The 26,248-nt window shown below is 34.9% G+C and overlaps 1 protein-coding gene across 13 annotated transcripts in view; it reads left to right on the top strand.

The window, feature by feature from the left end:
• The window catches only part of Mycbp2 (MYC binding protein 2), a 226,395-nt gene that overhangs the window by 148,694 nt on the left and 51,453 nt on the right, over positions 1-26,248 (top strand). For 4 of the 13 annotated variants that reach the window (XM_041674411.1, XM_041674365.1, XM_041674374.1 and 1 more), the window contains 7 exons: positions 330-470; positions 5,592-5,666; positions 7,847-8,071; positions 8,930-9,062; positions 10,093-10,215; positions 12,833-13,012; positions 21,946-22,047. In XM_041674411.1, the coding sequence (XP_041530345.1) occupies positions 330-470; positions 5,592-5,666; positions 7,847-8,071; positions 8,930-9,062; positions 10,093-10,215; positions 12,833-13,012; positions 21,946-22,047 (979 nt within the window). The remainder of the gene's footprint in view (positions 1-329; positions 471-5,591; positions 5,667-7,846; positions 8,072-8,929; positions 9,063-10,092; positions 10,216-12,832; positions 13,013-21,945; positions 22,048-26,248) is intronic. The other 9 variants (XM_041674438.1, XM_041674429.1, XM_041674420.1 and 6 more) reach the window with 8 other exon arrangements.

The following is a 26,248-nucleotide window of genomic DNA, read 5'->3' as shown; positions in this document are numbered from 1 at the left end:
CTTTAACTTTAGAAAGTCCATTTTCCTACAGTGCAACCACATATCCTGCATAAAAGACACATTTGTTTGGCAAATGACTGATTTTGCTATTAAATTATTTAACTGCATGTGGTTTCTTTTTGCTTTTAACTCCTGGGAGAAGTTGCTTTCACAATCTAACCATGATCTTACTGTTTTGGTATTCCTTGCTGGAAGTTCTCACACATTTATCTTCTTCTAAAACTAGATGTACGATCTCCACTTCTGCCCTTCTTTGCCTGCTTTGCTTATTCGTAGTCCTCATTAGCTTCTTACAGGAAAGCAAACTTGTTTGGTTTTTCTTCCTCTAGATCCACAATGATGATGGCGTGTGGCTGAGACTGAATGATGAGACGATAAAGAAGTATGTTCCTAACATGAATGGTTATACTGAAGCCTGGTGCCTCTCTTTTAATCAGCATCTTGGCAAGAGCCTTCTGGTCCCTGTTGACGTAAGTGAAAGATGGTTTTTGAAAGCATCATAGTTACACTCTGTCCTCATTATAGATCTTTCTTTAATTAAGGCTTTTCAGTTCTGAGGTAATAATTCATACCTATAGCATTTTTACTTCAAAAGTGCTTGAATACTCAAGGGCTTCAGTGTAATGAAAGTGGAATTTGTGGAATTTGGCAGGGGTAAGGCTCCTCATGCTTATTTTGATCTCTCACTAACAGTAAGTAATAAATTAAAACTAAACTTAATGAATTACTTTCAAAGAGGTAGGAAGTTAAAATGGTTGTCCTTTTTTTATTATTTACAATGAATTCCAACCCAGTAGTTAAGAAAATAGAATTACTATGCATTCAGAAATGGGTATAACTGTTGGTGCGTTCTGTTGATCGTTGGCAGTTCTTTCCGTGTCATGTTTATCTCTGGATCCCTTACGTCTGGATTTACAGTGCTGTGGGTTAATGTAAGATGTTACTTTTAGACTGTATTCCATATAATCTTAGATTGAGAGAACCATTACTGTTCCTTAATATTGCAGTATTTGATTAAGTCGATGTATGCTAGAGTGCTATATCATGAAATTGGTAATAAGCACACTACTTTATTGGTTTAACTACAAAGTATGAATTTTCTACTTCACTATGTATTCCATATGACATCACTCGTAGTAGCACTGGTGTGGTAGACCTGGGAATCGATAACTAGTATGGTAGCAAGCAGATAGGTACTGTGTACATTAAGCTTCCCTCTTATTTCAAGTTGTACGTCGTCTGTAAGAGTGGAAAGGGCTTTCTTCTTTCTCTCACTACCACTATTTATTGAATTTAGGTTTCTTTATCTTCAAACCATTTATGGTGTGTGTACCTGTGTGAATGCTTGCACATGTGCACACATGGGTCTTATTTTAATTTTAAGATCCTTACTGGTAAGAACTAAAAAATATCCTTACTAATGTTTCTTGTGTCTATAGTGTTACTCATAGTAGTCTGTCAGTATTACTTGATAACTAATTTGAGTGCTTTTGTCTGGTATAATCATTCTGCTTAAAATAATTCCTGACATGTATGTGCTTCTTACCTGTTTGTTTCATGTCATTTTTACTGTGACGCTGTCTTGTTTAATTTATTCTAATTTTTCCAAGATTTTAAATATTAGTGGAACAGGTGCTATAGCTTGGTGTGGTTCCAAAGGGTCTGTTTTTATTTTTATTTTTCTTTGATATAAGGAAGAGATAAGTATAGCTATAAAATGATAAATAGCTGCATAATCAGTCATTTTGTTTTGTGATAAGCTATGGAATGTCTTAACTTAGGAGGTAACATCTAACGCAGTTGTGAAGGAAAAGTTACCAATGAAAAAGGCGGAAATGAATATTGTGTAATTTAAAGTAATAGAACCTATTACAAAAATCACTATTAGTTGGAATAAACTGCAAATTTAAGTATGAATATTTGTAACCCTAGTGATTACATGAAGATAATAATTATTATAACATGCACTGATGGTAAATATGTCAATGAAAGTTTTAAAAATGAAGTTCTATGAGGGGTTGGCTCAACCTGTAAAGTTTCTTGTCTGGTGGCAGGTCCTGAGTTCAGTCTCCAGAGCTCACATAAAACTTCAGGGCAAACTGATAAAAGCTCTTATAATCCTAACTCTGGGGACACAGAGACAGACCTATCCCTAGGACTCATTGTTCTGATTGGTGAACCCCAGGCCAGTGAGAGATCTCAAAGGAGGTAGACAGTCTTCAGGATGACACCTGAGGTCATACACATACACACGTTGACGACATACACATATGAACATAAAAATCAGTTAATAAACTAATTCTGTAATTTGAAAACTATAAAGCATAATGTGACCCTTTAATTCAATTCCTTATGCTCTGGTGACCCCTAACTGTAAAATTGTTACTTCATGGCTGTATTTTTGCTGCTGTTATTAAGTGTAATGTAAACATCTAATATGCAGGATATCTGATATACTACCCTCAAAGAGGTCGCAATACACAGGTCAAGAACCGCTGCCATAAAATATTAGTTGCAATAAAATTTTATACCTCTTAAAAAATATAACTAAAGAGAAATACATATGGCATAGGAGACATTTGCCGACCTAGAATGAAAAGCTTAAGTTTTTAAAATGAGTTTATTTTTATAATTGGATGTTTTCATGACTTCAGACTTAAATTCCCAATTTTTTATGTACTTTATCAAAATGTCAAATATACATTGTAAGGAATATTGAGGAGAAAAGAGAATAAATATCAAGGAAAGCTAGTGAGTGTATTCTGAGTTCTTGCAGAAGCAATGAGGGTGTCTGAACATTTGCATGCACATGTGCAGATCACTTCCTATCCAGACTAGTTGTTGCTCACCTAGAGAAAGTACAGTGATATTAAAAAACTAGGAGTACTAAAGATTTGGAGAAGAATTAAAGGAAACATTGCCAGCTTGTGATTCTCTTGTAGCATCATGAAGTTGGTAGTTAGCAAATATTTCTTGTGTTTTATAGACATTCTTTTGAAATCCTTAATGCCTGGCAGTTCAGGTTTGACATACTTGAGGTTTCCTTCTTTCTATCTGTGAGTCAGTTTGTGTTTCTGTGTTAGGCTGTTTTAATACTAATAATATTATTTATTAATAATAAATAACCATCAAATAATTAATAATAAATATTAGAGATGATTAATAAATATTAAATAGTAATTATTTAATGCAGAATAAGTGTGCTGTTATTAGATTATTTTAATCTGTACTATTTCATTCATTCATTATTTTTTTAATGAGAATGAGGTCAAGACAGTTAAAGTAATACTGTAATATTTTATACATGTACAGTTTTTATTTTCTTGTATTTTTCTGCATTAAAATTAGCAGCCATTAGCTCTGCTTTTCTCGTAGAGTGATTTTTTATGGACTTTTGATGCATTGAATAATACATTTTCATGGCAATAATTATTAGTTTATAAAAAGTCTTCTTTGACTTAAGAAATTGTTATTTTAGAACTGCATGTTACTGCTGGTTAATTTACTTGGGTTTCTAATATGCGTTAATATGCTCATTCTAATGAAAAAATCTGTCTTTAAAATAGAATTTAAGAATGAATTAATTTAAATTATTGTGTTTGTGCATCTTTGGGGTGCCATATTAAGCTTTGAAGGTATATAGTATGAAAACTATCTTTTGTAATAATCAGGAATTGAGACTTTAAATAAATTGCTATTTTGGTAAACATTCATATCATTAGCTAAAATATTCCTAAGTCTTCAAAAGAAAACTCTTCAGTTCTTTCATTTTTAATCTCCTAATTTCAATTATTAAATATCTTAATACTTGATAAATAATTTAAATTTACGTTAAATTTTCATAGTCTAAGAATTTTCTTCAACTGTAGGAACTAAAGAAAAATGTGCAAAATTACAATTTATGTATAATTTTAATATACAAAATTTATTTCATTGGCAATCTGTTGCCAAAGCTAGTAGCTTTATCACTTTAAATATCATTGTACATGTTACTGACTTAGCAGACACAAGTTTGCACTATGAAATTAAAAGATTATAAGCTTAAAGAATCACTACATTTAGTCTGTAATGCTGAATCGATATGCATTGTTTTAGCACTTGCTTTTCGTGTTGCTTTTAGTACTGAAGTAATGTATAATAAGCGTGAGATACTTTGAAAATCTTGATTTTGTGTTATGTCAAGCTGTCTGCATCACTATTTTCTGGGGGGGAGAACAGCCATGGAAGTTCTTGTTTACATTGATCAACCAATATGGATATCATTTTTCTCAGAATAGCATTTTGGAATGCTTTATGAAGTTTTTGTTTTACCTAATGAGAGAGGACCTATTGACCATGTGTTCTAAAATTAAGGGAATGACAACTTTGGTTTCTGTTTTGTTTTAAATTTGTAGGCACATTACTAGAAACTTGTTTTTATGTATCTGATATAATTTGTACTTATACATGTGTGTTGTGTGTGTATATATATGTTACTGTATTCACCCACACATACTTTAAGGAAATAGAGATAGAAAGCCAATATCTTCTCATTGTCTAAAATGACTTAAGTGATTAGGAATTTTTATTTTTTCCTTCCATGTTAAAAGTCTTCAGTGATGGATACTTCAGTTAACACTTGAGTGCCCTCCTTTTTTGTCCAAACGAAATAAGCTGTGAACAGTCTTTACATAAGCAATATACTTGTGGGGTTGCTGCACATTGAATAATAATTAGTTTCAGGTAAAATTAAGTATAGGTTAATAATATGATGTATCTGTGTAAAACATGTGTCATGTAATTGTCATTAGAGTGTTTGTAAAAATACTTTTATTTTTAGGACCATATTGTAATGAATAAATTGTCCTTTAACAGACTGCTTTTAGAATTCAGCATAGTCCTGAGTGCATTCGACTTCCTAAATTCTAAGATGAACCAGTTACTTGTCTTTTTATAAGATTCAGCTGACATTTCCTTATGCTTTTCTTAAAATATTTGCTAATAATTTTTGGAAAATTTTCCAAAGGTTCGTTTTTCTTTCTTGCTTGCTTTCTTCCTTCCTTTCTATCTTTTTTCCTTCCTTTCTATCTTTTTCTTTTACTTTTTCTTTTTTTTTTCTTCCACTTAATAGAAGGAAGAAAAAGTACTTTAATGACTTGTTTTTCTTTTGGGTTGATTTTGTTTTTTAATTTTAATATTAAAAGTGATGGCCACACATGCCATTATTTGTAAAAGGTACATTTTCTATGTAGTTTCTACTGTTGACATCTGTATAAAACAACAGATTGTACTCTGTTATGAAACAAATCTGGCTTGTACTTGAACAAGTAATGTTCTCATTTAAGGGAATTCAAGGTTTCCTTCGTGACTAACTCTTAAGCCTTCCAGCCAAGTCTGGCTCTTGATGTTAGTAAATGGCATGACACACTATATCTACGGAGAGCTTTTGACAAAACCTCGTGGTTTACTCAGGCGGCTTCAGTTTCACTTCAGGAAAATACTATTTCATGCTGTGTTGGAGTTCAGAAATGTGACTGTGTGCGTGTCTTCTGCGGATGATACTCTGATCCCTTTCCCTTTGATATTTTTCTTTCTTAAACTTTGTCACTCAGAATATCTTTAATGCTAGCCAAGGAGTCAGGGATTTGGACGTATTTTCATGGACTTCCAAAGCTTTTTTCCCCCAGGTGAGTTTACTGTAAGGAACAATTGTACATTGTCCAGGTGTTTCCGCATGTACAACAGGTTTTACATTGTGTCTGTGAGGCTTTGCTTAGGACTAGTAACTGAAATTTACCAGGGGGAGGAGTCTGCAAATTTCTGCAGTTTCCCCTCTCATTTTGCTCAGACATATCTTACCATTCTAAATGAAGTGTTTCATGGCTTCATGGGTACAGTGGTTTTCTGATGAGCTTCTCCAACAGTTTTCTGCAAGTTACTTTGTTCAGAAAGAACTTACGTAGGCGGTGGTGTTGTGACCTTATAACACTTCTTTTTACCCCAGCCTACTCTTTCGAATTGACCTTTTGGATATTTATTTTAGATTCGGGGTTGGGAATTTAATGAGAAATCAATATACATATACGTATATATGGTTGAAATTCACCAATTTTATATTTTGGTATACAGTCTCACATATCTGTATTGAAAAAAATGTATACTTTAAGATTGCTGTACAATGGCAAGCACAGTCATGATTTTATGTCCATCAATTATTTTCATACAGTTTACTACAAAAGAACTACTTTTATCTTTTACGAAAATGTCTTGTTTTCCATTCATTTTATATAGCTTCATTAATAGATAAAATATTGTCTTAATAAGTCTCTCATATATTCCATTTGATGACTAGGTTACGATTATCATTAGCTTTGCCATGACTTGCTCTCCACTGTTACCCTTGAAGTTGCAGTTACTGTGAAATCTTGTAAATGTTGCCAGAAGATCACTAAATAACACTGAAATCTTTTCAGCCCCAATCCTGCTCTTGCTGTTATTTTTAATGTCAACGTGCAACTTTAAAAGGCATTTGTAAATAGGGCTACAAGTTGCCTCCTTTAATTATGACATAATGTATTTACTAATATTTACCATTGACAAGTAAGAATTTTTAGATGTTTACTCAAACCTCTTGTAATTCCATTAGGACTGTTTTATCCTATTATACTTTTTATTTTTAATGTACTCTTCATATTTATAAGAGTATATATATAGATTTACAGGAACCAAAAAAAAAAAACTACGGAGAAACCCTGTCTCGAAAAAAATTAAAAAAAGTATATATATAGATTTTTTTACAAAATATATACATGGTAATATGAATGCCTAATTTAAGTTTAATTTACTTACAAATCTAGTATTCTTCCCAAGTCATTAAAGGTCTTATTTCCAATTAGTTGTCAATATGTAAAGGCTATTGATATATGCAGTGTAATTATAATAAATGCAAATAAATTATTTCCATAGTATTTGTTTGAGTAAATCTTTAGGGTCTTTCATTGCCACCATGTGATTTACAAAGTTTCTTGTGAGGAGCCTAGATTATAGGTACATACCTGGGATCCCATGACTCAGGAGACTAAATAAGGAGAGTTATTAATTACTGCCCAGTCAGGATTACATAGCAAGACTTAGGCTCAGAACAACAATAAACAAGCTAGTCATTATTTTTATAGCGTTAACAAGGTATATAAAAGTTTCTGAATCTATATATATTTTAGTACTTATTTTATAGCCTATTGCCTTAGTTGAATACACATGCATCTGCTAATACAAAAATGCTTGTATAGAAAGGTGTTATAAAAGTTTGTCATGTGTAATTCTAGTTTTATCATTATTTAAATAACTTTATTTTTGGTTTATCCTATTTTTATATGCATCAGATGGTTATTTCTTCTCAATACAAATCATAGAGTACTTACTACTATATATAAAGGTTTGTTTTTTTTTTAAGAAGTGATTATTGTAGGTGGAGTTGTAGCTCCCTACTTTTCTTTTTCTACACCAGTGTTGATATGTAGTAGTGGTAGTCTAGCAAATCCAGAAAAATATTTTATTTGTACTGGGTTTGCTAAAATGTTATAAGCATTATTTCATGTACTATAGTATCGTGTTTCTCAAATTTGGGGGTACAAAAGACAGAAATTCATTTAATTTCCTGTTCTTGTCAGGTTTTTTTCTCCTCAAATTTATTTTGAATATCAGTGTTCAAAATTGAAAGATTTCTTACTACTAGTATTTGCTAATATTTTAATTATGTATTCTTAGTTGGAAATATTGTGGACTTGTTCAAAGGTTCTCAATAGGATTATGAAAATAGTAATAGATTATATTTTGTTCATTTTTCTTTTCCTATTCAAATTTTCAGGAACCTAAAACTAATACTGATGACTTTTTCAAAGACATAAACTCCTGCTGCCCACAGGAAGCAACAATGCAAGAACAAGATAATCCATTCTTGAGAGGCGGACCAGGCATGTACAAGGTAGTGAAGACAGGACCTTCAGGTCACAACATCAGAAGCTGCCCTAACCTTAGAGGTATCCCAATTGGAATGTTAGTTCTGGGAAACAGAGTCAAAGCAGTGGGAGAGGTATGGATTCTTGTAGCTTCATGACTTTTATGATACTCTTGTTTAATGTAATATAATCAAGTATCACTTTCTTCCAGATTGTCATTTCCACCTCAGGTTCTTAAGTGTTCATATTGTTGACTTTTACTTGTATTGGAAATAGTAACATAACTTTCTGTGCTTTTTAAAAAAAGTTATTCTCGTAATTATCTCATGAAAGCTATTGTATTGTTATATTAACAAATAAGTTGTATTGTGTATGTAAGTGTTCGTATTTGAATATATCTTTTCACTATTATGAATGCACTGTTACGGCTTGTCAGCAATGAAAAGATTTTCTATGAATTGGAATGGAGATGTGACCTTCCAAAATTTTTCATTTTTTGTTCCCATTCACAGGTCTCACTGAAGTCCTGAGCAAATAAAATTATTCTTTAGACCACTGTGGCATTTGCCTCCGCAGATAAGCTTGAAGATGTAGTGTGTCATGCTATTTCTTAGGGTTAGGGTCATTTTCACATTACACTGTAGGCACCAATAACTTAGGAATAATAAGGAAGTTTTGTCAGGACATTTTAGACTAAAAGATGAGGTTTGGGTTTTAAGCATATTAAAATTATTCAGACATGATCTGAATTAAATCATGTCTGGTTAAAGATAATGTTTTAATTAATGGCTTAAATAAAAAATATTTTACAGAAGTTTTTAATTCTGTCTTACCTCAGGCTGTGGTCTTAATTTCAGAAACTAATTTCACAGTAGAAAAGTATTGGAGTCATTCATTATGTTGTTAAGAATCACTTGAGCTTTTTACTGGTTTTCATTCTGGGTGCCCTGAAAGAATCAAGCCAATCAATCATGCTTTCTGTTATGTACCAGGTAACCAATTCTGAAGGGACATGGGTGCAGCTGGATAAGAACAGCATGGTAGAGTTCTGTGAGAGTGATGAAGGAGAGGCATGGTCCTTAGCTAGAGACAGAGGCGGAAACCAGTACCTACGGCATGAAGATGGCAAGTTGGCTTAAATTTGTGATTTATTTTGATAAAATTTTAACATACGTATGTTTTATGTTTATTGCATTATCTCTTCCTCAAAGAGGTTTTTCAATGTTTATTTTTTAAATAAAAGAAAACCCAAAGGTTTAAACATTTTACAGCTTACAAAATTGACTTGTAAAATATATAAGCACTATATGGCCACAAAGGAGAAAATTACAAGAACTCTGAGAACATAATTATCTATCTTCTCTAATACTAGGAAAAACTTTGTTTTGTTTCACTAACATACACTTGTATGCCTTATTCTTGAGTACAACTATGGACCTGAATTTTCCTCCTACCATGAGCTGCAAGTTCAGTTTTCAACCAGTTGCAGAATTGTGTGAGGAAACCTCTTAGCTGAGTTTTCTCTCAAGAAAGGAATGTTGAATAAATGCTCAGCATTTCTAGTGCAGAGTCCTATTTGTTGTTGTTAGAGTTAGCTTATTCTGATGGTGACAAAATAGCTTTCAATGTCTTACCAAGATGCAGTCTCTTGTGACAGATACAAGGCTGCAATCCTTATATTCCCAGTGTGTCGTTACAAAGTTCAATAATTGTGAACTAATTGGTAAACACTATAATTAGCGTATCAAAGTAAGTAGACTTGTTGAAGGCATAGATAGATAGATAGATAGATAGATAGATAGATAGATAGATAATCTTTATTCCTGGTATAGTATCCACCTTATTTTTAAAATGCCCTTGTATAAATTGTTTGCAATAAGATTTACTTACCCAGAAATATACTCAGTAATATACCATGCCACTTAAGAGCAAGATCCAGTTTTTAAATTTCTGTCTTTATTTGATTAACAAAAGCAAAATTTGTTATACTGTTTGAACTGCTAGCTGATCTGATTCAGAGCTAGACTTAGCTCTGCCTGTGGGGGGTCACATTAAATTTAACCATAATAAAAACTCTTTATTGGAATTTTCTCTGACATATGAATAGGGAATAACATATACAAAATTAACTTGGTAGCTGTGACTTTTATTGTAGAACAAGTTCTTCTGGATCAGAATTCTCAAACTCCTCCTCCAAGCCCTTTCTCAGTACAAGCTTTTAATAAAGGGGCAACTTGCAGTGCCCAAGGATTTGATTATGGCCTCGGAAATAATAAAGGTAGGCGTCTGAGTGAGTCTTTTCCTTATGTCTTCAGTAAGTTTTCGTTACTTTTTCTCATTTTTTTCTTCCCACATAGCCTCATTAAATTAAAGTGTATACATACAAAGCTAACACTCAAAATGTTTAAAAGGTGTTCTTTTTCACAATAGTTGTTTTATGCCACTTTCAGCTTATGTTTACTTGAGATCTTCTATTGTTTCTGTTTCAAAGGCACTCATTCTGAAGTTCTGAATCACTACATCTAGTAAATAATGTGGCCTGTTATTGGAGAGAAATGTAAATGAGCAACAAAGAATTTTCCTAATCTTAGCAATGTTATATGTGGGCTTTATAAATATATGTGGTTTTAAATCTCTAACCTGGATATGTTAATTAAATTGCAGTTATATAAAATAATGCATTTGAACATGGTCTGTATAATGAACTAGAAAGCAGCAAAACAGGAAAGACTAAAGCATTTGAATATAAAATGTGTTTATAACAGGTGTTTTATATGCATTAATGAATCGGTCAACATCATAGAAACTCTAAACAGTTCTGCTGGGATAATTTGCTTTTGAAATTTATCCAAAATTGCTTTTCTGGGTAAATTCAGATAGGTTCTTTCTAATGCACCTAATCTGAATTCCTTGAAAATGTTTAGTATTGTGAGACGGTAGCAAAGCACTGAATGATGTATAGCACAGTGAAGGTTCTTGACACGGAGTTAGTTTGACTTTTAAAGTTTATTCAAGCCAGATGTAATGTCTTAGTCCAGTAGTCTCAGCATAGACAGGGGGCAGGAGGCCAGCCTAGACTTTAGAGTTGATTTGAGATCCAGGAAGTTACATAAATAACAAGACCCTCTCCAAAAAAAAATCATTTCAAAAAAAAAAAAACAGTATTTTTTCCTAGGGGTTCATTTCTAGGAACACATACAATGTGAATGTACCTGACTTGGAGTTATTGAAAAATGCAAAATTGTTTTGATATATGAGAAATGATTAATTTAAAATAAAGCCACTTTTGTAATTAGCCCATCCATGTCGACAGGCTTCCTTTGCTCACTCAATTTAGTGACTCTTACAGCACAGGTCTCACCTGCTGCATGCTCCCCTTCCTCTGATGTCTGTTACCCTAGGCTCATTCTCCATATCACAGAGAAGGTGTGGGTAGTGTGTGCTTTATGTTCCCTTTCTCTATCAGCTTCAGTTCTTAAATGAAGACGCAAGTGTTTCCTTGCTGCCACTGGTCATATAGAATAAAGCGTGCTAAAGCCATGTTTTGTTGAAATGTATGCTTTCACCCTGAAGGTGTTACTGTCACTCTACTGACTGCTGCTACTCTAAGTCAGTCTTTAAAATGGAATTTAGTAAAGCATCGGAAAATAAAGTTAATTTTTAAGAAATACAGGCATTTCTGTAAGCATTTATTAAATGGAAATCAAAAGTACTTTTAAAGTGCTTTTGTAAATATTGTTTAAAAATAGCACATATTTAGGACTTGTTATTTATATTGAGAAAAAGCATTTAGAAAGTTAAATTTGATGAACTACGTCTAACTACTGTTTAACTTAACAAATGTTCTCATTTTCTCTTGGCTTCTACACTACCCAAGATTAAGAAATTATTTACAAAAAGTATTTTTATTTAGAACGACAATTTATATAGTGCTTATAAACTATAAAATATTTTCTGAAATCTAAAGTGTTTATTTAAAAGAAATCAGTACTTGTGTAACTTAAATACATAATTCCATATAAATTTGTGCCACTTGGCAGCTCAGGTGAGATTTTCCACTTATATTTAGTAATATGTAGCTCGTAATATACTGTCAGATTCTGCTTTGACCTGTCTGAATAGGAGGCTTCTCCCCTTCAGCATCATGTAAACTACAGCATATATTGTCACAAATTGTTTTTTGTCTAATTGCATTATTTTGTCTTAAGCTATTTTATTAATAGCCTTCAAATTTAATTATAAGGATAATATCAATCAAATTAGGTAACTCATTCATATTTTGTATTATAGGAATTACAGAATTATCTCTCTAAGCAAAATAATTCCTGCTTTTACAAAAATACAATTTTCTTAGCAGTAATCATTTTTAAATGAAAGTATTAACTTATTACTATGATATAGTTGTATTGCTGAGTGGAAAATATACTTTGTCCCTATTAAGAATACATGGTATATATGGAAATGAAGTTATGCAGTACTTATTTCTGCATGTAGTACAAGTTAGGCAGGGTGGCATTAGTCCTTCCTGAGCACCATGGAATAAATACCTTTTTACCATACCTAGCATCTTCATTTCCTTGCTCCCCAGCAACACAATGTTGAATGAACTTACATACATCCCTCAGATCCTTTATTCTGTCATAAATAATGGGGAAAGTTCTATATAGATTTTAGGTGGATTTGTTTCTGTGGACTACTGTATAAGACTGGTGGAGTATGTCCAGTGAAAACCTCAGAAGCAGCCAGCGTGTGAATCAGACCCCTTCTCTAGGACAGTGATCACCAGCTTTCCATTTTCTGAACTGGCGTAGCCTTCTCCACTGTTCAGTGTGCCTGACTGTCATAAAGCACCATTTACTTTGCCATTTTGGATGTTAATGAGTAACAAGTTGTAGTTTTGACTGTTTTGCCCACTGCAGGTGATCAACTGAGTGCCATATTGAATTCCATTCAGTCACGGCCCAATCTCCCAGCTCCTTCCATCTTTGATCAAGCTGCAAAACCTCCCTCTTCCCTAGTCCACAGCCCATTTGTGTTCGGACAGCCCCTTTCCTTCCAGCAGCCTCAGCTTCAGAGTAAGTCTGTCAGCCTTACTTGCCTCATCAAGCATTTCTGAAGCTTTTTTCTGAGTTATGATCAGTCTATTCGTTATTAACTCTCCTGACTGGTTTTACTTAATTAGATATTATCCCTCCCTTATTTTTGAAATATTTAAACTATCCAGAGCTAAGACATTTGTTTTCAATTATTTTTAAATTACATGGAGTTATTAAATCTGACCATTGTTCTTTATATTCTAACTATAGCAAATTCATACTATAAAACATGATAAGAAAGAATTTTTTATTTCACGTTTTATTTTTTAATGTGCTTGGCTTTGGTAAGCATTAGTTATAGTGATAACGTTCATTGAATTTTTGTTATTTGGTACATACCCAAAAATAATAAAACTATTTCGCTGTGGCATTTGGGTAGAAAGGGGAGATGCATGTCTGTTTCTTCTACATGAATTGGGTATTCATAAACTGTATAGCAATTTGGATTTCCAAGTTTTCTTTGTCATTTCCTCACCTCTTTTATATTTTGTTCCTCATCCATTATATTGATTATTTGATTACAGTTTTACTGTCTAGGGTTGCGCTAGCCCTTTACCTATAATAGTAGCCTACATTGGTTTAGAAGATAAATTCAAATAAATCACACTTAAGTGAGTTTTCATTTCTCTTAAAAGTTTTCTGAGCCTTCCCACCATAAATAAACTGCTCTGTGACAATAGGTTCTTTTGTCATTCAGATGCTCTTGTGTTCAGATAAACACACTGACTAAAATACTTTATGCAAGCCTCACTTCCTAGCCCTTTTTTTTTTCTTTTCCTTATTTGCCTGAAATTCAACTTTATTGCTTGTGCCTCAATTTACAGATCCATTGTATGGTTTTAAATGCCTGACCTCTTCGCTTACAGTACATTAACATTTAAGACTAAAGTACTATTTTACAACAAGATTTTGGTAACTGTTGTTAGGGTTGCTGAAGAGAATACTGGGGATTCTATGTAGCAAATTATATTGTTTGTTGTTGTAGTATTATCAACGTGAGTTAAACAATATACAAGAATGTGAACCTTAATGGGTTTATATTATGTGATAGGCATGTTTAATACAGGTAGTTTGTACATGTGGTTGATATCACTCTCTACCGTATTGACGTGTCTATTCCCATGCATTATCTCTTAAGACTCTCAAGGAAACAGACTAGTGTGAGATGCCCTTTTCCATTGATGATAAGCAGTTTTTCAGAAGAATGAAAAAAAAGTGAAGACTCAATCTTAACTTACTAATTTTATGAAGCAATGGATGTTTTAGAATTAGATATGCTCTAGTTGCAGGATGTTCTAAAAGGGAAAAGGAAGACAAACAATACACTCAGACCAACAATTCTTATTAAACAAATTTAAATTCATTAAAATTTGATTTTAGTAGTTTGAGGGTTGAGTTTGTCTTGATGATAGAGCACTTGCCTTTTATGTGCCTCCCCATGCAATAGAAAGATCACAATGAATTGATCTTTCTAGCTATATTACGTTCCCAGTGTTTTATGACATTATATTTTTACTCACATTGTGTTTGTGTGTACCACCAGTTCCTGACCTCTGCCTTACAGCGCATCTGTGGCCTAGGCCTGTCTTCTGACCTATTCTGAATCATTACTTGGCTTTACCCCAGCAGTGCGAGGAGGTTCTTAGATCATTTTCAAATCCTCGATCTCAGCAGAATATCCCTGAACTCTGTCTTCCAAATTACAGAAAACATAAGTCTCTGTATCATAACATTAAAGAAATATGGGACTGAAATATAGTCTTACCATTTTGAAAACAGGGCTGGAGAGATTGCTCAGTGGTTAAGGGCATTGGCTACTCTTCCAGAAGTCCTGAGTTCAATTCCCAGCATCCACATGGTGACTCACAACCATCTATAAAGGGTTTTGATGCTCTCTTCTGTCTGATACCCTCCTCCATAATACATTCATACATCCAATTAGAACACTCATGTACCTAAAATACATAAATAAATCTTAAAAATTATTTCAAAAACAATTTAAACAGTTTACTCATTACAGGCGAAAAACAAGTTGTCCCAAGAACCCAAATACATTCTTACCCAATCAACTTGTTATTGATTTAACAGAGTGTAAGTAAGCAAGACATTTTTCTCAGCAAGTTCTTTTGCTGGCAAGCTGCATTTTACGGTTACAAAGAAAGAATCAATCACTTTACTATTTATCTCAAAAGGTAATCTTATAAGAAATCTTAAAGGAATCACAACTCTGGACTTTTATACATGAAAAACAATTAGTCAGCTACTTTAAATCCTCAGGATGCATATCCATTCATCAACATTTCTGAGGGCAGAAATGGATACAAGGAATTCATCATCACCCTTGATCACAAGCACATCCTAGCAAGAAAGGCTCGTCATCCAGTAATAGCCAGGCTGCCACTGTTTTTGTTCCCTGACTTCAGTGAGTCCCTTGCTCAGCCATTATGCCTTTTATAATTATTTTTCAATATTTCCTACCTTAAAGCCATTAGCAAAAACATCTTTACCTAACCTTAAGTCATTATTTAAAGCTATGATGCACACCGAAAGCAGTGAACACATCTTTCAACATTAACATTAAAAGAACTTGAACTAGTTGAGCTTCTGGGACTCAGTTGCTTTTCTTAATCATTAACCTAAGCCAGAGTCTACAAGGCTCCTCAAGAGAAACTAACTGTGTGATATTTCTTTGTTCTTATTTTCTGTCCTCTGCAGCCCCTGCTGTATCAGGGCAGTGACAACATCACATCTTGCTTTTACCTATATCAGTTATCCCACTAAGCCAGCCTCTATGATAATCCCTTACTATATATATTAAAGGCCCTCAGTCATCAAAAATCCTATTTAAGCTAACATTATTATTGTATGAAATCATTGCTCCAGTTCAATAGTGCAGCTTAAGAGAAAATCATCTTCATAATAATCCAAAGGTAAAAATGCCCAGTAGAACAGGGTATTTCTTTGAGACAGTCATATTGCATGATTCACACCATGTCAGATACTAGAGAAAAATGTCAACATGCAAAGCCAAGAGACATTCTAGCGGGGAGGGTCTTGGGGCCTTGCCTGTCCAAGATCCACCCATTAGAGCCTTACTTACTGGTGGGCCAACCTCCTAGACTGCATTTGCCTCCTGCTGCTCCTCTGGCATAATTTAATAATTTTTGTAGGTGTGTGGTATTTATGTATGAGTCTGTATGTGCATGTGTTTGTGCGTGCGTGCTTGTGTGTGTGTATTTGTAGGCTAGACGACAACTTTTAGGTGGCTCTACTTGCTTTTTGAGACAGGGTCTCTCACTGAGCCAGGATCTGACTCACTGATTGGGCTGGGCTCTGCCCAGCATGCTCGAGGCTTTCTCAGAGCTAGGTCTGAGATATGTGCCACAGCTGGGGATCTAAACCCCAGATCATAGATAGAGTTTGGAAAAATAATAAGTGCTTTAGGAATATGATTCCAGTGGGCTAATCTGAAGAAGGACAACTGTGAATAATAATATTACATTCCTAAAATAGTAACTGTCATTTCTGGAATTATGAACTGTATAGTTTAGACCTGACCATTTGCTGCTTGTTATAGGAGCCTGTGATGTTAAAAATATCCAAAGTTCTATTCACAAAGTAGAAATATACAGTCAGTAGGAATTAAATTGAATGAAGAAACTCAGCAACGGTATCTTTATTGACCCACGTTGTTATCACTGTGAAGGCTTTGAAGAATTAATTGGTTCCTGTCCTACATTTTAAACAACTGTGCATACATGAATATAAGATGCCAGGCCAACACCACAATTTGAGCATTATTGTAAGATCATTTTTAAAACATTTTAAAGTTTTTTAAAATGCATCTTCTAGAATTATGTCTACTAATTTTAATAAGACAGAAAATATTATGTTTCATAGAATTGAGAGGTAGACATCATTGAAAGCAAAAGCATTATCTCTTGTTATTTGTAGTATCTTATGGAATATTCCTCAAGAACCCTATCACTGTTTTTTTCTTCCTTTCTTGGCATTGCTAGTAATCATGTATGTACTGTGATTAGATAACCTACCCTCCTGAACTCATTCAGTTTCATTTCAATCATATTGTCCTTCCTAATATTTTTCAGTTCTTAGTATTATCTAACAGTACCCTTTGAATTTCATTGATAATGTAACAGTTTAATGATGGCAAATAATAGAAAATTTGAAAATTGAATGCAAAAATGAATTTCATAATACATTTATCTTTTTCTAAAGTAAGTGCTCAACCTGATTTTACTTCATATGTATGACACTGTTGAGCTATGACTCTTCCAGGATTTTCTGTAAGAATCCGTGAAGAGTCATTATGTTATCATAGTTCTCTCATGGACTACTTATTTCTGATAGTGAACATTCTGGATGTAAAGTCTGGCATATCACTTTGAGGCAAGACCAGGCCTCCCCGCCACCTGTGTCTATGCTGAGCAAGATATCCCTCCTTAAAAAATGGGCTCCAAATACCAGTTCAAGCACTCGGGATAAGTTCTTTTCCCACTGTCAGTGGCCCCACAGACTGCCCCAGCCATACAACTATCACCCACATTTAGAAGGCTTAGTTTGGTCCTCTGCAGACTCCCCAACTGTCAGTCCAGTCATTGAGCTCCCACTAGCTCAGGTGGGGTGTTTCTGTGAGTGTCCCCATCATGGTCTTAACCGCTTTGCTCATATTATCACAACTTTCTCCAACTGGATTCTGGGATCTCGGCCCAGGGCTTAGCTGTGGATTTCTGCATCTGCTTCCTTCAGTTGCTGGATGAAGGTTCTATGGTGACAATTAAGGTAGTCATCAATCTGATCACAGGAGAAGGCCAATTCAGGCACCCTTTCCACTATTGCTTAGGGTCTTAGCTGGAGTCATCCTTGTAGATTCCTGGGAATTTTCTTAGTGCCAGGTTTCTCTCTAGCCCCATAATGGCTCCCTCAATCAAGATATCTCTTTCTTTTCTCACCCTCTTGTCCTTTTCCCATCTCTACCATCCCATTCCCTCATGTTCTCCTCCCCCTCATCTTCTGCCCTCCCTTCTCCTGCCCCCTCACCCAGCTCCCAATTTTCTCCTTTCAAACAATAGTTTATGACATCTGTTCTGAGAATATGCAGTTTGTGCGCTTGCCACAAGAGGGCGACAGATATCTTGATTCTTTGAGTTTATAGTCTTCAGCAATGCCCCAGGGGCCATACCTTCATAGTAAAACCACAAGTTTTTAGAATGCTTTACTTACTAAAATATGAAGGTTTTACTATTTGCTTATCCTAAATACCCAATAATAATTTTAAAGCTTGGTTTTTGTGACAATAAGTAAAATGATCAGGAAACTTGATCCTTGGAATTCAAAGCAAAGAAAGAACTAATGACATGTTAGTGAAAATAGTGTTGTTTTAAGGGTAAATTTTATATTAAAGTGAGTATGATTCTCAGGATTAAAAACAAAGTGACACCCACAGAGGCATGGTTTTTGAGGGGACTTTTACATGGAACAGATAGCATTAGCTTCAGGTGGGCACTGGAGAAAACCTTTGATTTTTTAAAAAATATTTATTTACTTATTATGCATACAATAGTCTGTCTGTGTGTATGTCTGCAGACCAGAAGAGGGCACCAGACCTCATCACAGATGGTTGTGAGCCACCATGTGGTTGCCGGGAATTGAACTCTGGACCTTTGGAAGAGCAGGCAATGCTCTTAACCACTGAGCCATCTCTCCAGCCCCATGATTTTTTTTTTTATTGACTTTTTGTTACTGTCACTGGTTAAGTATTTGGTGTTAAAAAAGGAAATAATGTTAAGAAATAAATCAGGTAATTGGTTGTTTCACCCATAGAGTTAAATTTTTTTTTAATCCTTATAATATATTTTATACTCATCAAGTGTCTTTTTTTTTCCCATTTAACCTGTGGCGCACGCCTTTAATCCCAGCACTCGGGTGGCAGAGGCAGGCGGATCTCTGTGATCCTGATCTACAGAGTGAGTTCCAGGACAGGCTCTAAAACTACAGGGAAACTCTGTCTCGAAAAACCAAAAAGAAAAAAAAAAAAGCAACTTTTTTCCCATTAAACTTGTCCTTCGTGGACAGAAACGGCCTTGCTCTCGTCACAGTCTAATGTCTTCAGTCATTAACAGTATTCTTCAGACTTCTTATTTCCTCTGAATGACACGTGGTTGGAGGCAGACTCTAAAAAGAAATCCCACACTAGCTCAGAATTGAGTATAATAAAGGGTTATTTAGGGGCGGCCTCACAGATCACAGTCCTCTGATTGAACGGGAAATAGCAACCAAATCCCTACAGAAGAAAGAGAGGCCTACATCAGCATTTATAGTATAAGAGGCCACGCCCAAGTAGGCGGGCAACTTAAAGGCTACTGGCTGTAGGAATTCCTACCACACCTTCTGATCAAGATACTTATAAATTGTTTACATTTTGAGGTCATTGTCCTCATTTGTTGGACATTTTGGAAGTTGCTTAATTGCACTTCCTGCTTACTCAAGTTAATATTATTTCCCTTCTCTGGTCTTCAATGGGGCTGAAGACTAGATAGTTGTAGTTACTTTGTTCTCATGACTTTGCCTTGTTATTTATAATACAGTACTTAAACTCCTTAGGATAATTATTGAAGCATTTATCACATGTTTCTTGCTTGATATTGTTTGTGCTGGTTGTAATTCTAATTTTTATACCTGATTTATTTTGTTCTTATTGTATATAATTTTGAATTAGGCTTAGAACTTTCTTATTTAAACAAAAGGAGGGGGTTCTGTAGGAATTCCTACAGCCGGTAGCCTTTAAGTTACCGCCCACTTGGGCGTGGCCTCTTAAACTATATAGGCCCATATAAGTGCCCTCTCTTCCATCTCCGGGATTTGGTTGCTGTTTCTAGTTTGAGCAGAGGACTGTGATCTGTGAGTCTACCCCTAAATAAATAACCCTTTATTATACTCAATATTGAGTGTTTCTTTTTAGTGTCCGTCTTCACATGGTCATCAGGCAGAGGATGTCACACACTTGAAATGACTTTAAGAAAGTTTTACAGAACAGGGCGGTGGTGGCGCCTGCCTTCAGTCCCAGGATTAGGGAGGCAGAGGCAGGTGGATCTCTGTGAATTCAAGGCCAACCTGGTCTACAAGAGCTAGTTTGGACAGGCACCAAAGCTACAGAGAAAACTTGTCTCTCCTCCGCCCCCCAAAAAGGAAGTTTTACAGGCGTTTTACAAGGAAATTTCTGGTAAATAGATATTCTTTGGCTTTCTCACCCTGCCCCTTCTTCCTGATAAGACTGTTTCCTCCTGAACTACTTGGGAGTTCTCTGGTTTGTGTGAGCTTTGGCAGTCCTTGAACTTTGCACTCCTCCTAGAAGCATATTCATTTGCCTGTTGGATATGTTCTCTTGCTGACTACTCTTTTCTAGTCTTCTTCTTGTACCCTTCCCACAAGTATCCATGGCTTTACACCTGTGGGTCCAGCTCCCTAGGTGGTCTTATCTAGTGCTGGACTGATAGCAGCATTATATGCTAATGACTCCCAAGTTTCTTGATTCCTAGCTTTATGTTTTCTTCTGTTTCAGCTTTCATGCAACACAAGTGCCATAAGAGTGAGGACTTTTTTTCATCATTGTCTTTTCCATGCCTAGACTAGTCACTGATACATAATACTCAGTATCTTTCACTGAGTTGTTTTGTTTTAATTTGTAAGTCATGCATTTTTAAAATCAGCTATACGAATAAATCAGTCAAAAATAACACTCATATTGTTATAGGATAGGTTATATGTAGCTTATTTTCTTTATATAGGCATGTGTGTATATGTCTGTTGTTTGTATGTGCATATGTGTGTGCAGCAGCCAATTGTAGAGGCCAGAAGTCTGCGTGTGTGTCTTCTTCTGTGGCTTTGTTCCAGACAGGGTCTCTCACTGGATGGTTAGCTCGCTGTTTCGTCTAGGCCAGCTGTTCAGTGATGCCCGGGGTCTTCCAGCCTCCATCTTCTCAGCGCTGGCCTTAAGGTGCTTGTTCCCACATCCAGCTTTTGCGCTGGTGCTGGGGATGCAAAGTCAGGGTCCCGTGCCTGCATATCAGCACACCCACTGGACCATTTCCCTAGACCCTCGAGATTTTTATTTTCAAAAATGTTTTTAAAAGTTGTCAAAGTTTATTTCAGAGCTACTGATTAATTTTAATTGTCATGATTGAAATGTGTTGGGGGGGTGGGCAGGAATTCAGATTCTGTTTAGCTTCTGCTTTAAAGTTTATATGATTTAATATTACATACACATTCAGTTTTGCATGAAAAATCAGTAAAATGTCTAACATTTCCCAATGAGTTTTAAATTGCTTTATTTGTGTTGTGAGATTTGCCAACAATATTTAAGATCTTAGATAAAAGATTTATACAACAAATGCTACGTACTAGGGTTGGCCTTCAGAAAAGTAGCAAATGCAGACTTCAGAATGGGGCCATTTTGAGATCTATACTTGGGAAATCATCAAAATGAATCTGTTCAGAAACCCAGAAGGCAACAGTTAAACTACAAATAACATTTCCTTCTCTACCACCATTTTTTCTATGTATAAACCCTTATTTACAGGTAAACAAGCACAGAAACTTAAGAAACTAAAGCATTACTAGTCTAAATAGTAATACTCAAATTTGATCTCAGAGATCTATAAGACTTACTAATAACACATTTGGATATACTATACATACAGTTCATCTAAACACATTAATTTGACCTCTGTTTGAAATCTAAGCTTTTTATAAACCTTTTGAAAATCTTAGGATAGTTTTAAGTAAGTATATAATTGCAGACCGTTTGAAATGCTTTGTTTTTGCTTGTGTTCTCTGTAAGCTTTTTTTCCATTGAATCTGTGCTGCTTCTTTGCCAATGTTTTCCACTGTAGAATCTCCATCTCGCAACCTTGCTTCTCGTGAGCGCATTTACAAAACTTTTGGTGTAGCTGGGCCTGCCTCTGCTCTCTCATCTCTGTCTCACAAACTGAAGGGTGGGTATGCATGCATCTGTGAGTGGGCCATTTCTAGGAAGTTTCATCTCAGCTCAGTCATCTTCATCCCATTCCATTTTTTAAATTAAGGTTTATCATTTTATTTAGAATCTTATGTGTTTGAAGTTATTTATGATGTACCTATTCATATTATATTATAAGCTATCCTATTATGCATGTTTATCATATTTGTGGTTACAGATATCATTCTTGTTAGCCTTTAAAGACTAGCCTTTTATAAGGTCTTGTTAAATAGAAATATGAAAAGAATTGCCACAAGCTGGTATGTGCAAATTAGAAAGCACGTGGGTAAATAAAGTATCATATATGCAAAGCTTAATCTTAAACTTGTGTTACTGTATGTGGCCTGAATACATTATACCATTCTAGTTTTTATAGAAATATTTTGAAAATTAAGTTATAACCTTTTTTAAAATTTGATTATTAAAGAGTAACATATATGCACATGTGTGTGTATGCACTAACCCCTTTATACCATGAATTTTTCTTACAGTATTCTTATAGTGACTTACTTTTAATAGTTTAAATTTAGAAATGTTAAATGACTAATAGATACATTTTCTAAATATTTGAAAATGTCCATTTGGTTCCTTAGAGTACTGCAAATGTTTACTCAAATATGTTTACCATAAAGTGATCTTTAATTAAAAGTAAGGCCACTTACTGCCAAGTGTGGTACCCTGTGTTCCATCCCTGGATCCCTCAAAATGGAAGGACAGAACCAAGTCCCACAAACTGTCTTTTGACATCCAAACACACACAGACACACACACACACAAACAGATGAATAAGTGTGAAACAAAAATTTTAAGAAAAAAGTAAACATATAAATAGTAAATATAAAGTACAGTTAATAGGATTATAAAACAGATTCATAGATGCGATATTATTTATCTTATTAGGTTATATAACCAAATATATGCAACATGTTGTGACATATCATATTACAATATTATTCTTTGTGTTTTATTCGTGTATGGTATCATATGCCCTGACAAATTTGTCTAAGAAAAATCATGTTAATGATTTAGTGAATAAATCCTTTCTATTTAACATGTTCAGTAATATTTAATTTATTTGACTCCACATTTTATAGCCCATTCTTCTTAATGATTCCTTAGAGGTTAGAAAATTTTGCTTACTGCTTAAATTTACATATTGTAAATATAATTATTAAGCCAAATTATGTCCTGCATTTGAAAGTATGTGTTCAACAATTTTAATAAAATATTTATTTTTATTGTTATTTGGGGACATCCACATGATAATTTTTAGTAACGCTTAATACATGCTACAAAATTATTTGAAAGTTCCATGAGAACTGTAAACAAAAATTAGGTTACACATTTACTGCTCTTAACATTCTTCTGAAAATAATATTTTTAAATGTTTTGAAGACATATGTCCTTCAAAAGGATTTAGTTATGATTTGATAAATACATCTTAGAAAGAAATTCCCTGTCATTACTTATACACTTGAATTCCATCAGTTTCTTAGCTGTTGTTACTTACAGATCTTAAGAAAATGTAACCTCTACTAGAGACACAAAAGTAGAACATATAGATGTTTTTGGTTTCTTTTTTTTAATTTATTTATTTATTAAAGATTTCTGTCTCTTCCCCGCCACCGCCTCCCAATTCCCTCCCCCTCCCCAATTAAGTCCCCCCCCCTCAGCCCGAAAAGCAATCAGGGTTCCCTGTCCTGTGGGAAGTCCAAGGAACCCCCACCTCCATCCAGGTCTAGTAAGTTGAGCATCCAAACTGCCTAGGCTCCCACAAAGCTCACTACAGCATATGCACATCCAGGGCAAATGATGTTCCCAACACTTGACAGATTGTATTGTTAGAACGCACTATAGTGTGTGTGTGCATTGTAGAACAGTCCCAGCACTGTGCATGCCTGTGCTCCTGGATAGATGTACTCACCATACCATGTAAGTCAGCCCTTAGGACACACCCAGAGCTTCTGTGATTAAGGTTGCCAGAGCCCTTCTAATTAAATAGGAATCCTAAAATAAGTTGGTATTTTCTCTTAATTAGAAAATTCAAATAAATGTAATTTTTGAAATAAGGTTTTGAAATATAAGATATAGTACTTTTTTAAAAAAGATTTGTTTATTTATTTATTATGTATACAGTGTTCTGTCTGCATGTGTGCCTATGGACCAGAAGAGGGCACCAGATCTCATTATAGAGGGTTGTGAGCCACCATGTGGTTGCTGGGAATTGAACTCAGGATCTCTGGAAGAATAGTCAGTGCTCTTAACCTCTAAGCCAACTCTCCAGTCCAATATAGTACTTATTTATCTTGATTCCTTAAATTAAGTGCAATGTGGGTGATCTTAAAACTTCCAACTCTTATTTGAAAAATAACAACAACAACAAAGTCCCAATAACCCAAACATAGCAAACTTGAAATTGGATAGGAGTAGGCTGATGTTAATTCTACCAAACACAATATATTTGTTTGTAAAACTCGCTTTGCACTATTGTTAGGTCAGGAAGGAACAGCAGCCCTTGGAGCACCTTGGAAGACTGTGGGAGCACTTGCTTGTCAAACATTCACCTGGTTTCTTGTTCTCCCAGTTAGCATTGATACGTTCTGTTTTTCTGATTTCTATTTACAAAGGTATTCTAATCTCAAAATGTAGTTTGAAAACATAATAAAATTAACACAAAGGGCCAATACCAAAATAAAGGAGGGAGGAAGCAAGAGAGAGACCAACCTCCATGTTTAAGAAAGAAAATTCACAATGGAATAGTAAAGCATTACAATAGTGTTCACAAAACCTGTATTCTTTCACAGAGCCAGAACTGTTTGCTGAATAGTGGATGTTGCAGCTGAAACAAACGTGCAGTGCAGTGCAGTGCTGTGCACTCCACAGTGCCGTGCTGTGCACTCCACAGTGCGGTGCTGTGCACTCCACAGTCCGGTGCTGTGCACTCCACAGTCCGGTGCTGTGCACTCCATGGGTGTTACACCCACTCATTTCACTACAGGAATGTGACTCCTGTCACCTCTCCATAATATAAGGGTAGATCCTCACAGAGTCAGAATGTGTTGGAATAGTAGAAGGAAAAAAAATCAAGAAAATGAGTATATATTGTTTATCCAACCAACCATATTCTAAGACCTTAGTCCTTTATCACTGAAGGATAAAAGACACAGACCTGCCCTGGATGACTTTCCAGGAGGAAGACAAATTCTCTAACAGGTCCTGCTCTGACATGCAGATGGCTCCCATGTGACTACATTTTCCTACATTACTCACACTCACATCCCTTTTCTGGGTAAAGGAGAAGAGGCTGCATTTAGTCCCAGGTAGCAAACTCAGTTTCCTAGAACCTCTTTTCCAAAAGAATGTTGATTGTCTAGCCATTTTTGTTTCTCATAACATTTGAATCACTTGGATCATATTGTTTTTCTTCCACAGCAGTTTTTGCACTATAAACAACAGTGGTTTTGCTGTGAGGAAAAGTAATATTAAGCCAAACCAGCAGCTAGGGCCAAAGCCTGACTGTTGCTTCAAAGGGAAGCATAGTTTGCAGGAAAGAAGAGTTGAGGGAAGCCCAGACTACCCAAACCAGATGGTGTCCGTGTACATTTATCTAGTAATTTGCCTTAGAACAAGATTTGTCTTTCTGTTTTCTCTAGATGTGAATAGCCCAGTTGAGACTTGTAGTAATCACTGTGAAGATCCTATGGTTTCTTTTATGTGCAGGGTTTTCAGCTCCAGCTAAGCTCACTGAGATAGTAAAATGGAACTGTTTATAAGTAACAAAGCACTGAGATTCCATGGCAACACACAAATAGCTTTAGGGTTTAGTTCTTTACTGTGCCATTTTAATCAAAACATGAAATGAAGATGTCTCCTCTACAAGCTCTTTACTAGCCTAACTGTATTTGTTTTACAATTGAATATTATAATTAAAGAAATGAAGTTTCTTTGTTCAATGAGACCTGTGTATAGATAGAAACTTCTATCCTGCCTGGTCCTGCAGCCATTCTGTCCGAACAAAACACACAGAGGTTTATATTAATTATAAGCTGGTTAGCCTATTAGCTCAGGCTTGTTATTAACTAGCTCTTACAACTTAAATAACCCATAATTCTTATCTGTGCTTTGCCATGTGGCTTGGCACCTTACTCAGTGGGGCATTCTCATCTTGCTTCCTCTGC

Source organism: Microtus oregoni, unplaced genomic scaffold, assembly GCF_018167655.1.
Source record: "Microtus oregoni isolate MIOR12 unplaced genomic scaffold, Mior012 000001F_ref0000356, whole genome shotgun sequence".
Taxonomy (NCBI): domain Eukaryota; kingdom Metazoa; phylum Chordata; class Mammalia; order Rodentia; family Cricetidae; genus Microtus; species Microtus oregoni.
The sequence above is the reverse complement of the archived record's forward strand: the minus strand, read 5'-3'. Positions and strand labels throughout refer to the sequence as shown.